The sequence below is a fragment of the Balaenoptera musculus genome, chromosome 19 (genome assembly GCF_009873245.2).
Source record: "Balaenoptera musculus isolate JJ_BM4_2016_0621 chromosome 19, mBalMus1.pri.v3, whole genome shotgun sequence".
NCBI lineage: Eukaryota > Metazoa > Chordata > Mammalia > Artiodactyla > Balaenopteridae > Balaenoptera > Balaenoptera musculus.
The window spans coordinates 1,490,655-1,503,748 of record NC_045803.1 but is presented as its reverse complement, the minus strand read 5'-3'; the positions used below and the strand labels follow the sequence as shown (position 1 = coordinate 1,503,748).

The 13,094-nt window shown below is 44.7% G+C and overlaps 1 protein-coding gene across 2 annotated transcripts; it reads right to left on the bottom strand.

Annotated features, from left to right (window-relative positions):
* Positions 1-503: 503 nt before the first annotated feature.
* Positions 504-8,214, bottom strand: LOC118884691 (zinc finger protein 304-like). 2 transcript variants are annotated; one of them, XM_036832471.1, is made up of 3 exons: positions 7,793-8,214; positions 6,329-6,455; positions 504-4,385 (listed from the first exon to the last, which is right to left on the bottom strand). In XM_036832471.1, exons 1-3 carry the CDS (start codon positions 7,823-7,825, stop codon positions 2,563-2,565), a joined length of 1,983 nt encoding a protein of 660 aa, XP_036688366.1. In that variant the 5' UTR covers positions 7,826-8,214; the 3' UTR covers positions 504-2,562. The 2 variants fall into 2 exon arrangements, with proteins under 2 accessions (XP_036688366.1, XP_036688368.1); XM_036832473.1 differs by lacking the exon at positions 7,793-8,214 and adding an exon at positions 7,568-7,772.
* Between the last annotated feature and the right edge of the window lie 4,880 nt (positions 8,215-13,094).

Below are 13,094 nucleotides of genomic sequence, written 5' to 3'. Positions count from 1 at the left end.
TAAGACCTGATGCAGCCAAAAAAAAAAAAAAAAAAAAAAAGCTAGCCATCAAAGACTTATTTAAAAAAAAAGAATATGAAGACATTCATCATATATCATTAGGGAATTGCAAATGAAAGCAACAACAATATACTATTACTACACACCTATGTGAATGGCAAAAATCCAAAACACTGACAACACCAAATGCTGATGAGGATATGGAGCAACAGGAACACTCACCCACTGCTGGTGGGAGTGCAGAATGAGAGCCACTTTGGAAGAGTGTTTCTTACAAAACTAAACATACTCTTACTATATGACCCAGTAAATCATGCTCCTTGGCTTGAACCCAAACGAATTGAAAACTTATACCCACACAAAACCTACACACAATGCATAATGCAGGTTTATTGATAAGTGCTAAAACTTGGAAGCAATCAAGATGTCCCTCAGTCAGTGAATGGATAAACAAACTGGTATAGCCATACAATGGAATGTTATTCAGTAATAACTTATACACGAATCTTCATAGGAGCTTTATTTGTAACAGTAAAAAATTGGAAACCCAAACATCCAGTAACAGGTGAATAGATAAAAAACAAATGTGGTATATCTATACAATGGAATAATTCTCAACAATACAAACAATTGATACATGCAACAAGATGGATTAATCTCAAAATAGTTAGTGAAAAATGCCAGAGTCCCACTCCCCAGAAAGTATATACCATATGATTCTGTTTATATGAAATTCTAGAAAGTGCTTGCTATTACTTGTGAATTGTGAGAAAGGGGGTTAGAAAGGACTGGAAGGAAAGGATTATAAAGGGACACAAGGAATATTTAGGTTGTGTGGGATATCTCCATTATCTTGATTGTGTGGTCTCATCAGTATATACACACATGGTGAAACATAACACGCTTTACACTTTACATATATTCATTTTATTTCATGTCACAATACCTCAATAAAGATGTTAAGAACTAAATGTTCCCCATAAAAATCCATATTTACCATTCCTCTTGGAAAGTCATATCTGGCAACTGTTCTGGTTCTACCATATCCCTCTCCCCACAATTTAGGGAGATAAGCCCTGCCTCAATATCAGCAAAAACTGGAGAGCAATGAAGTCCACATCAACTACTGTCACTAGGAATGTTGGCTGGGTCAGAGAAGCCCGATCCCTGGATCTCCCTTTTGTCAGTGCTGGGGTTCCTACCTGTGCCTGTGATGGCCATAACATCAACAGCCGAGGGACGTACAGAAATCCGCAAACCTTTATTTACTGTGACAGTGCGTTGGCCACAGGAGACTCAGATGTCTGAAGGTCCTTAGAATTTCTGTACCGTTCATGCCATACAGCCAAAATCACATGGACATTTACAGATGCCTCCGTTAGAATAGGCACACATCCTCTCACTAGCCACAGTCATCCCCACTCCATTATCTCAGTGTTTCTGTACCAACTATGATTCCCATGTTGCCCTAAAAGACTAAAGCCTTCCAAGTCAATGATACTTGCCTATGGGATTCTGGACATCAGGGACTGGCTCCTGTACAGGTCCAGGAGACAGAAATCCCTCAAAAGTGCTGGGGAATATGGGACATTCCCTAGAAACAAAGGACCCAATTCATGTTGCTTCCACAAGCACTGGAGATTTCCACACCAACTGTGCCCTCCTCAGAATGAACTCTGGGCTCACAGGAAATCCTGACTTCTAGGCCACAGGATTAGGTGCACAAAGCTCTTCAGTCTTTTCTAGCAAGCCTTGGGCAACAATGCAAACTAGGCGAAACTAGACTGAGAGGTGTTCTCTGCCATCCTACTGTTCCTTCTGAGGCACATAAAGTTGGTGCCAAGAAAAGGTGTTCCTCCCTTCAGGCTGGCGAAACCCAATTTATTCTCAATCCATTAGACACAGTGAACTGACCTCCCAAGAGTAAAAACTGCCACAGCAGGCCTTTATCACTGCACAAACCAGAGTAGCATGGGGCAGGGAGTTCCAAAGTTGGGTGACTTGAAAGCAGGATAAATAAGTCACAGCTATCATGTTATAGTCAACATTGTCAAGGAAGAAGGGAAATCTTGTCTGGTAATCACCAGCAGATTCCAGTTCAGATCCTTTCAGCCAGAGATAGATATGGTCACTCAGAACCCCGTCATGGGGAAGGAAATGAGGATCTTCAATACACTCAGAACATTCACGATCCCCTCAAGGGATCAGGAGAGACAGCACAGGGGTCCACCTTTCCTGAGCATATTGGAGTAACTGACAGACACTGTGTAAACTTAACAGCAATGAGATGGCTTCCACCACAGGCACTGGCAGTGATATAACTGACAAGAGCCCTGGACAGTTGAGGAAGTGCAATGCACCTCATGAGAGCTTCTCACCTACGTGGTACTTGTCAGGAATCTCCCCGGGGTGGATGTACGATTGTACAAGGTTGACCTGCTGGCTCCCTCACAAAGGGCACTCACAGAACTCTTCTCTGGTGTGAGTCCTAATACCTTGAACAAGGATACAGCACATTTTCTGCATTCATAAGGCCTTTCTCTAGTGTGAACTTTCTGGCTGCTAAACAAGTGTAACTGATGCAGCTAAAGGGCCACCAAAGATGTAGCATTCATGAGGCCCTTCGCCAGTGTGAACTTTCTGGTGCCGAACAAGATGGGAGCTTCTGCTATAGGCTTTCCCACATTCACTGCACACGTAAGGCTTCTCTCCAGTGTGAACCCTCTGGTGAAGGATGAGGCTAGAATTGCGGCTAAAGAATTTCCCACATTCACTGCACTCATAAGGCCTCACTCCAGTGTGTACTTTCTTGTGCTGAACAAGGTGGGAGCTACTAATGTAGGCTTTCCCACATTCACTACACACATAAGGCCTTGCTCCACTGTGAACCCTCTGGTGTAAAGTGAGGCTGGAGTTGTGGCTAAAGCATTTCCCACATTCACTGCACTCATAAGGCTTTGCTCCAGTGTGAATTCTCTGATGCACAATGAGGTTGTAGCTATGGCTAAAGAATTTTCCACATTCGCTGCACTCATAAGGCCTTTCTCCGGTGTGGATTTTCCGGTGCTGTACAAGCGTGTCTTTACGGCTGAAGGCCTTTCCACACTCGCTGCACTCATAAGGCCTTGCTCCAGTGTGAATTATCTGGTGCTGAACAAGTGTGTCTTTGCAGCCAAAAGCCTTCCCACATTTGCCACACACATAAGACCTTGCTCCTGTGTGGACTCTCCTATGTTTAATGAGGCTGGAGTTATGGCTAAAGAATTTTCCACATTCTATGCACTCGTAAGGCCTTGCCCCAGTGTGAATTCTCCAGTGCTCAATAAGGTGAGAGCTTTGGCTAAAGAATTTCCCACATTCAGTGCACTCATAAGGCCTTTCTCCAGTGTGAATTCTCTGGTGCTGCACAAGGTGGGAGCTTCTGCTGTAGGCTTTTCCACATTCACTGCAGTCATAAGACCTTTCTCCAGTGTGAACTCTCTGGTGCTGAACAAGTGTGTTTTTGCGGCTAAAAGCTTTTCCACATTCGCTGCACTCATAAGGCCTTTCTCCGGTGTGAATTCTCTGGTGCTGAACAAGGTGGGAGCTTCTGCTGTAAGCTTTTCCACATTCACTGCATGTATACTGTCGTTTTCCAGTGTGAAATTTCTGGTGGGTTTTTAGGTGAGACAGGTGAATGAAGGCCTTTCCACACTCCTTACACACATGTGCTATTTCTCCACTATGAATTTTATTGTGATGAATAAGAGCCGATTTCTCCTTGGACAGATTTCCACATGGTAGGCACCTAAAAGCTTGCAATTCAGCCTGAGTTATCTGGTTGTCAAGGAGAGTGAAGGTGTTCAGGAAGGCTTTTCCATTGTCACTGCAATTGAGAAGCATCAGTTCATCATGGTCTCCCTGGTGTCGCCCGAGTCTGGAGCTTTGTGGAAAAGGCTCCACGAACTCAGCCCTTCTGCATGGACTCATTCCACTGTGAGTACTTCGGTGCTGGAAGAGGCCAGAGCTATCCGGCAAGTCCATCCCTTCCTCCCTGCAAGTAAAAGGTCTCCCTAACATGTGGACAGCACAGCTCTTCACAAGTGAGGCCCCATCATCATCCCTTCTGACGGGATTCTTCCCACTATATTGCTTCTGATGCTGATAAAAGTTTTCACTGAACAGGAATCCTCGCCCACAGGGGTCACATGTGTACCGTTTCTGTGCAGGGCATGATCCCTGGTGTTCAGCCAGGTGCAAAATGTCTTTCAAGAGTGGGTCACATATCTCACATGGGTGGGCTTTCTGGATAAATGGACATGACTCAGAAGTCCTGACCTCTGACACTCCTACAAAAACGCTCTGCTCAGAAGGGGACTCCTCATTGTCTGATTCACACCAACAACCTGAAAGCAAAGAAATGCTAGTGAAGGACATGTTGACTTTGGTGGGAAGCAGCAACTCCATCACATATGTATGTGTGACACACCAATGAATGAGTCCACTGGCTTTTGGCAGGATGAGGGAGCCAGGATCAGGGTGAGGAAGGGCCCATTTCAGTCCTGGGCCTCTAAACATCACAGTACGGAGGAACTCTAACGCTTGGTTAAGACACAATGATGATGGACAGTACCAGAAGTAGAGGCGAGGTCTCCAACTTACTCCTCTACAAAAGGGTTTCAGCATGGCCTCAGCTGCTGGTGTCAGGTGACCTCTGTGCAGAAGGCTGTGTCCAAGCCCAGGAAAATCTTATTGCAAGTAACTAGCTGGTTCTTAAAGACTACATATGGATATGTGCACAACTCATGACACATTACAGTAGCCAACGTTGCAGAGCACTGCAGACGGAGAAGAGGAGAATGAGTGAGAGACATGGAGGCCAGAGAGGTGGGGAAACAGCCAAGGGATGGAAGACAGAAGAGAAACGTCAAGTGCCGAGAATGGGGAAGGAAAGGAAGAAGTGAGGTACTGCTATGTGCCTTGGCAAGAAAACACTGGTGAACACAAAGCAGGTTGACGGTACGATGTGAACCCAGCCCTAAGATGGCTCTCTTTCAGCTCCCATGCAGCAGGGCCAGGCCCTCTCTGGCCTCTCTCACTGTGGCTGGAGTCAGGGCTCCCTGTCAGGCACCCGGGGCTTCCCGCCCCTCTCCACCTGGGCAACTACATGGGATCCGGAAGATGGAAGTTGTAAAAAAAAAAACATAGGGGAAACTAACACAACATTATGAATCAACTATACTCCAAGAAAAAACAAAACAAACCAGAGCAGATGAGGGGCCTAGATAGACCCATCCCACAAAAAAAAGAACAAAACAAAACAAAACAAAACAAAAAAACCCGAAGGATGATTTGGCGGAACATCCCTGTGCCTTCCACAAGCAGTGACCATGTCAGTACCTAAAATTCCTGGCATAGTCATGCCCCAGGAAATCTCAGCCAGAGGATGGGGGCAGAACATGGACACAGAAGCATCATGGATCTGGAAGTGCCCAAGCCAGGCAGAATCTGTGAAGCAGACTGAAAGAGCCCTGAACTCCTAACCCGATCCTGAAAGGCTTTGGGCATAGGTGTCGGGACTGCTCAGCGAGGGAGGGGACACCACACACGGCCCAGCCTTGGCACCCAAAGCACCTACTCTGGGAACCAAAGAAGGGAAGGAGAAGAGTCACTGATCTGGCTGGACTGAAAGAGCTGCCCCAAAGGAAGTGGGGAAAAAGCAAACCCCAAGGACACTGGAGCGGGCATGAGGGCCTGTGGAAGGCAGCTTCTCTGATGGCCCCCAAGAATGCCTACCTCCCAGTATTCCCGCCCCTGTGTAGGCCGCTTCCCTTGACCGTAGGGTGGACTGATTGACCCATTTCTAAGGAACAGAATAGGGCAAAAATTACGGGATCATTTTCTCCAGATCAGGGTAGAAAAAGACCAGCCATCATCCTGAACATTCTCTCTTGCGCACTTGCTCAGAGAAGGCACCTTCCACGTTATGAGGTGCACTACAGAAAGGCCACCATGACAAGGAACCGAGGGAGGCCTCTGACCAACAGCCAGTGAGGAACTAACGCTCACAGTTCAACAAGCTGCAAGAAACTACATCTTGTAAACACAAAACATGAGTGAGTTTGTAAGTGGATTCTTCCTGAGAATGGCCTTCAGATGAGAACACAGGTTTGGCTGACAGCTTGACTGAAACCTCATGAGAGACCCTGAGCCAAAAGCACCCAGGTAAGCTGTGACGAGAAAGGTTCCTGTTACACTGAAAGTTACATAACGCATTTTAATTGTTTTAAGTCACTAACTTTTGGAGTAATTTGCCATGTACCAATAGATTACTGAAACAGGGACTTACCCAGAGAGGCCACAAGTGCAAAGTTCTCCAGCATCACGTCACGGTACAGGAGTCTCTGAGATTCCTCAAGGAGCTCCCACTCCTCCCGGGAGAAGTACACAAATGCATCCTCGAAGGTCACACAGCCCTGCCACGAAGGGGACAGTTGAGCTCACAGACAACAGGACTCCCCAGTCTACCCATTAACCTACCCACCCCCTGGTCCCTATCCTCCCCAGCTGCCCAATTCAGAGGCGAAACTAGGCCTTAATACCACTATTGCCTGCTCTCTCCTGTCCCTCTGATCGCTGTGTGCAGCCCAGAACAGAACCAGGCAACTGAGCAGATATATTAATATATTATGTAAGCTATGGGTCTTGTATGAGGGGCACCAAACACTCTCCTGCTGGCATCCTCCAGAACATGCCACCCAGACACAACTTTGAGGCCATCAGTCCACACTCCTCCCAACATGTACGTCACTCTGAACCACACCTTTGTCATATCGGGACCACACCCCATTAACACTGACAACCTTCTGATCCACACCATATGCACCTCCAAGGCAACCCCCACTCCTGAAGCCACTCTGCATACAGTATCCAGGAAGTACTCATATGTCTTTATGACAGGCATCACTGCTACCCAGGTGCCTAAGGACTCCCAACTCAACCTTACCTCCAAGCATTTACACATGCTGTTCCTGGGTCTAATACACCCTTCCAGTCCTCATCCTATTGGCTGCCAGAAGCAGGAACCTCTTCATATAACTCTCGATCTAGATTTAGGATGCTGGGCTAGAAAGGAACCCTCCTTTAAAGCACCCAGACTCAAGTGCAGGGGGGAGGGACAGGTGAAGAGTCCCAGAATCTCACTATGTCTCATCAGAAAATCTCCAACGACCCTAGTTTAAAAACATATACAAAATCCATACACCTCTCTAACCCCCACTGCCACCACTCTGGTCCACCCGCCAACAACACTCACCTGGACTATTGCTGTAGACTCCATCCTGGTCTCCCTGCCCACCCTCAGGCTTCCCCAATCTTTCCACTCTGCTACAAGAGGAAGCCTGTTAACACCGATGTCAGATCACCTCCCTTCTCTGTTACAAACCTTCCATAGCTCCCGCCACCATCAGAAAAGAGGCCCAGCTCCTCAGGCTGCCATTCCAGGCCTGATCCCTGACTGCCTGCTCTCTATTCTCACCAAACATAACAGAGACCTGCGGTTTCCTGAACACTCCTAATTCATTCTCACCTCCAAGTGTTTGTACCAGTTGGCTCCTGGGCCTTGGAAACCATTTCACGCCTCACCCCATCAACACTGGGAATGGGAACCTCGCCACATATCCACCGTCAAGGACCGCCCTTCACCGCCTTTATACTCAAGAGAAGGGAGCGATGAAGGCGAAGTGTTGAAAGCCCTAGAACACACCATCCCCTACACCTGAGGCGGTGACGGCTTGAGGGACCCTCCACTCACCTGAGCCCGGTCCATAAGCGCCACGGCCGCCATGGGATCCTCTGAGAAGAATCGGGTCGAGAAGCTGGCGACTGGAGCGGGCTCTGCGGGAGCAGCCGAACCCCCACCCCACACTGAGCGGAGTGGCCTCGGGACGACTGTCGCACTCCGAGCCCCAGGCTCCCCCTTGTAATAAGGCGCTCAGGCTCAGGGTGCCGCCTCCGGGAGCGGACAAGGACGGAGGGCGGGTGCGAAGGCCTCGGGAAGAGCGCAGCCCCGACTGACACCTCCGCGCAAGGCGGCCCGTCCCACGACAGGGACCATGGAGCCTAACAACGACGCGGAGGGAGGTCCTATCCTTTCTACTGTCCTTCCCTGTTCGCTTCCGAAGAGCCGCATGGAAGGCGGACCCCAGCCAAGCCTCCCAGCCAACCTCCACAGCCACTCTAGACAGCCCTGGCGCAAGCAGAAGACGTCACGGCCGCGACGCCGGAAGTCCCGCCCCTGCCGGCAAGGGCGGGAGGAAACGCCCATTTTCCGGGCTGTCATTGGCGCAGCGCGGATGCGCCAGGCACAGACTTATGGGTAAAGGAGTTTGTGTCCTCCATCCAACCAGGTAACGGGACCCTTTCTGGCTCTCCCCGACAGCGGTGCAGAGGCAGGTGGAGGGAGAAAGGTCGGGAAGGAATTTGGTCGCGGAGGGCCAGAGCTCCTCTTAAAGGCGACGCGTCCAGATTTCCGTGGTCACCTGTGATAACGCCGCGTCCTCCACCGTCTCCAGCAGGTGGAGCATTCTTTCATCCTGGGAGAACTGCTTCACCTCTCTTGAGTTTTGGAGACTGAGATTTAAACTGAACAATGAATATCCCTCTCTCGTGCAGTCTTCGTTTAAAAACATGAAATGTTCTTCTAATTCGTTCATACCCAAATTGGGTCAGCATCACTGTGAACTTACTAAAAATGCAAGTTCTCGGATCCAACCTACACCTTCTGACACAAACCACCGCGGGTGGAGCTTTCATTAAAAGTCATGACCACTTCCCTCCCCCAAAGTTCAACTAAAATGGGAAAATACTACAGCCTACCTCATGGGAAGTGAAATGAAAAGTGCTTACCGCAAGACCTGGTGCTAAATACACACAAGCTATTATTGTTATTCATCATCTCCACAAGGTTCTCACACATACAGCTATAGGAGGATATCAGAGGCTCCTCTTTGCAGAATCATTGATCATGTTTTTTAAAATATAAAATACAATCACTCCCTGAGTCAGCAAGTAGCATTATAGGCAATGGTTAAAATTTTTGCATAAAGCACACCTGTATACCTTTTAGTTTCATTTTTTTTTTTTTAACTTTAGCTGCAGGAAATTTTCATAAACTACAGGTAACTCTATTGTCAAAGTGATACATTTTTACAGGACATATTATTCAAAACGTAGAACTATCAAGACTAATTGTCCTTAGGCTTAAGTGGACAGTGGAATTAATATAGTTTCATATCATGGCTTATTTCATAAGATGACGCCATAATTCATATCTAATTCACAAGAACAAAGACTCAAACTCCTCCTGCCTTCCCGTTGAACTCTGAGAGCAGGGAAATCCAGGTATAAATGCATGATCATGAGATGGCCCAACCTGATATCTAGTGCCTCATGGTCACCAGGTATGGTCCTCCTCCTCATGAAGACATTATCTTCCCATCACCTGGACCTGCAGCTCCCAAAGGAGCAATCAATAACTCCTGGGGAGGTGTGAAAACTGGAACCAGTGAGGCCCAAAGAGGCAACCACAAGAAGGAGCATAAATGAGAAGATAAATCAAAGAAATATTTTACACGATCACTCCTGCCCATTTCAGTTGGCCAAAATTCATTTGCATGGTCCCAAATTAAGTAAGGGAAGCTGGGACATGCCTGTCCTCTTCGGTGTCCAGAAGGAGAAAACAGTATTGGTGAACACCTAGTGACTTTCTAGCACAATCCATTGATTTGATCACCAGATGCCCACTTTATTATTCATTCTCTACATTCTACACTCTTTTTATTTATTTATTTATTTATATTTTGTGTGTGTGTGTTTGTTGTTTTTACATTCTACACTTTTATACCCTCACTGACGTGATATCCAAAACTCTATCCATTCACTGACTGCATTGCAAAGTTAGTATCTCTACGTGATGTCTTCTGCAACATACATATACCTCCACTCACACTCAGTATAAAGTTATGTGTCAGGGACACAGTGGAAGGACATAATGAAACCGTTGGAAGAAATAACCGCCATCAGGTTTCTATACGCAACAAATGCATCCTTGAAGAAAGCAAGTAAAATATGACTATTTGAGACCAAAGGTGAGAAATTTAATGAAAAAAACAGCCAAAACGAATACTTTAAAAACTACGTTTAAGGTTGGAAGAAAGTGATCCCAGGCGAGTGGTCTGCGATGATAAAAGGAATGAGAATCTGGGAGAGGGGTGCATTTGTGTATGAATACAACCACTCATTATCTGTATAAAACATTAATATTTCCTTTTTGGAGACAGAATGATGGAATTACCTTGCATATCCTCAATAGCACATAAGCTGAGATGAGCAAATTAATGTTTAAATCTCTTCTATTTTCCAGAAAAAGATCAAAGATGTTAATAATGCTACACTCCGTGTTAAATAAGTACATTGTCATTTTTCAGCTTAAACACTAATAAAAGAATCAGAATATATACCGTGCAAATCTGAAGAAGGAAAAATTGAAATGTAAAGAAATATTCAATAGAAACTTTAAAAAAAGAAGTGTATAGATCAACTGAGGCAAAGAAAAGCACACCCACAGAAGATGTATTTAAACACAACTATATCAGCTATCACATGAAATGAGTATGAAGTAAATGCTTACATTAGCAGTCAGCAATTTTTGATATTAAAAATATCCAGGGCTTCCCTGGTGGCGCAGTGGTTGAGAGTCTGCCTGCCAGTGCAGGGGACACAGGTTCGGGCCCTGGTCTGGGAGGATTCCCACATACCGTGGAGCAGCTAAGCCCGTGAGCCATAACTGCTGAGCCTGCGGGTCTGGAGCTTGTGCTACGCAACAAGAGAGGCCGCGATAGTGAGAGACCCACGCACCGCAATGAAGAGTGGCCCCCGCTCGCCGCAGCTAGAGAAAGTCCTCGCGCAGAAGCGAAGACCCAACACAGCTATAAATAAATAAATAAATTTATTTTTTTAAAAAAATCCAACAATAGAATGGATACAAAAGACTCTCTAAAGTATAACATTGCAGAATATATATAAAACATGTTTTGGAAAATATACTTGTTATAATTATTTAAAAATTAACATATGAAAACACGTGAAACGTGTGTTTATATCAGAAAAAATTTAATTTTAAGGGAAAAAGCATTACCAAGAAGATAAGATACTTTAAACTGTATATTTAATTTATTTATTTTTTATTTTTTATTTTTTTAAAGTTTTTGTCACCAGTTTTTTTTTTTTTTTTTTTTATAAAGTCCTTCAATCAGTTCTTTATTTATTTATTTCTTTATGGCTGTGTTGGGTCTTCGTTTCTGTGCGAGGGCTTTCTCTTGTTGCAGCGAGCGGGGGCCACTCTTCTTCGCGGTGCGCGGGCCTTACACTATCGCGGCCTCTCTTGTTGTGGAGCACAGGCTCCAGACGCGCAGGCTCAGTAATTGTGGCTCACGGGCCCAGTTGCTCTGTGGCATGTGGGATCTTCCCAGACCAGGGCTCGAACCCGTGTCCCCTGCATTAGCAGGCAGAGTCTCAACCACTGCGCCACCAGGGAAGCCCTGTATATTTAATTTAAAAGACTGACTCGAATTACATGAAGTAACAATTTCAGAATAATAAGGATAAAGATATAAATCCATGAATATATGAGGCATTTTTATAGCAGCCATTCAGTAATTAGTAGAAACAGCCACTATAAAATCGTTAAAGTTCTAGTGGATTCACACACCAATATTGATAAATCTGGCCTGACAGAGACATCTGCATACAGATACAGCATGTTTATATTTAGTAGAAGCTGAATATTTACAGAATTGTCAATAAACTGACCATAAAAAAGAACTTCACTTTGTATAAAATAAGACAAGAATGTAATCAAGATGTCCACCAACAACGGAGATACATGGAAAATGCAAAAATGTGTTCGGAAATTGTTATAAAATACTAAAAAAAAAAATACTGAAAAACCCATGCATCACAAATGTGAAGAAATCAAAAATGTAAACTTTTTTTTCGAATAGTGACATCCCCATATATTCTTTAGAGATGTGTTTAATAAAATTCTATAGGAACATTAATAGCTTTAAAGATATATATCACAAATAAATAAAGGATGATAATTGACAAGAGAGAGGGAATTCCCTGGCGGTCCAGTGGTTAGGACTCCCCGCTTCCACTGCAGGGGACACTGGTTCAAGCCCTGGGCAGGGAGCTAAGATCCCCGCAAGCTGCACGGTGCGGACAAAAAAACAAAAAAACGAAAAACAAAAAACTGCAGTAGAGAAAACCACAGTAATGGCTCCATTCATATAAATTTCAAAATCAGGCCAAAAAAAAACTATTATTAGCGATACACAAATGCATACATAAGATGTCAAACTCTGAATTAAAAAAGAGAGTGAGTAATCCAAAATTTTAGATAAAGGATTCTTCTGAAGTAGAAGATGTGATTTGCAATCTGTGAGGTTCATAAAGGAATTCTAATCTTGCTATGCTCTTTTTATCCTGCAGGTGTGCATTGGTATTTATTTACTTTATTTATCTGTATTTTTCCTATATGTGTAATTTCAATAAGATAAAGAGGACAAATCTTAAGTTAAGGGCTTAAATATTTGCATGTCAACACCCATAAAAACCCCACCCATACAAAGACACAGAACATTCCAAGAGCCCTGCACAAAGTGACCATTATTCTGTTCTTTGTTACCATGTATTAGGTTCACCTGTTTTTTAACTTTTCTACAGAACACTACAGTATGTGTACTGCTTTGTCTCTGACTTACATCATTGTCACTCTATGCCTTTTTCTGAGATTCGCATGCATTGTTGCATGAAGCAGTTTTAATTACTGTGTTTCCTTCCATTTTGTGACCATATCACAGTTTATTTAAGCATGTTCACATTGGTGGTGGGGCGGGTTGTTTCAAGTTCTTAGTTGTTATCAATAAAGTTGTTATAAACCTTCACGTATATATATTTTGGAGAAAAAAATGCCCTCATTTCTAATGAATATATGCTTGGAATTGGATTTGCATGGTTCTAATATATACATATGTTGAAATTTAATACAAATC

What these genes read in the sequence shown, in the direction of transcription:
- LOC118884691 (XM_036832471.1), bottom strand. Translation starts at nt 7,825, where the DNA reads ATGGCGGCCGTGGCGCTTATGGACCGGGCTCAG. An exon ending in CGCTTATGGACCGGGCTCAG is followed by an intron (nt 6,456 to 7,792) that starts GTGAGTGGAGGG and finishes CCTTCGTGGCAG; the next exon opens with GGCTGTGTGACCTTCGAGGA. An exon ending in TGCACTTGTGGCCTCTCTGG is followed by an intron (nt 4,386 to 6,328) that starts GTAAGTCCCTGT and finishes CTTTGCTTTCAG; the next exon opens with GTTGTTGGTGTGAATCAGAC.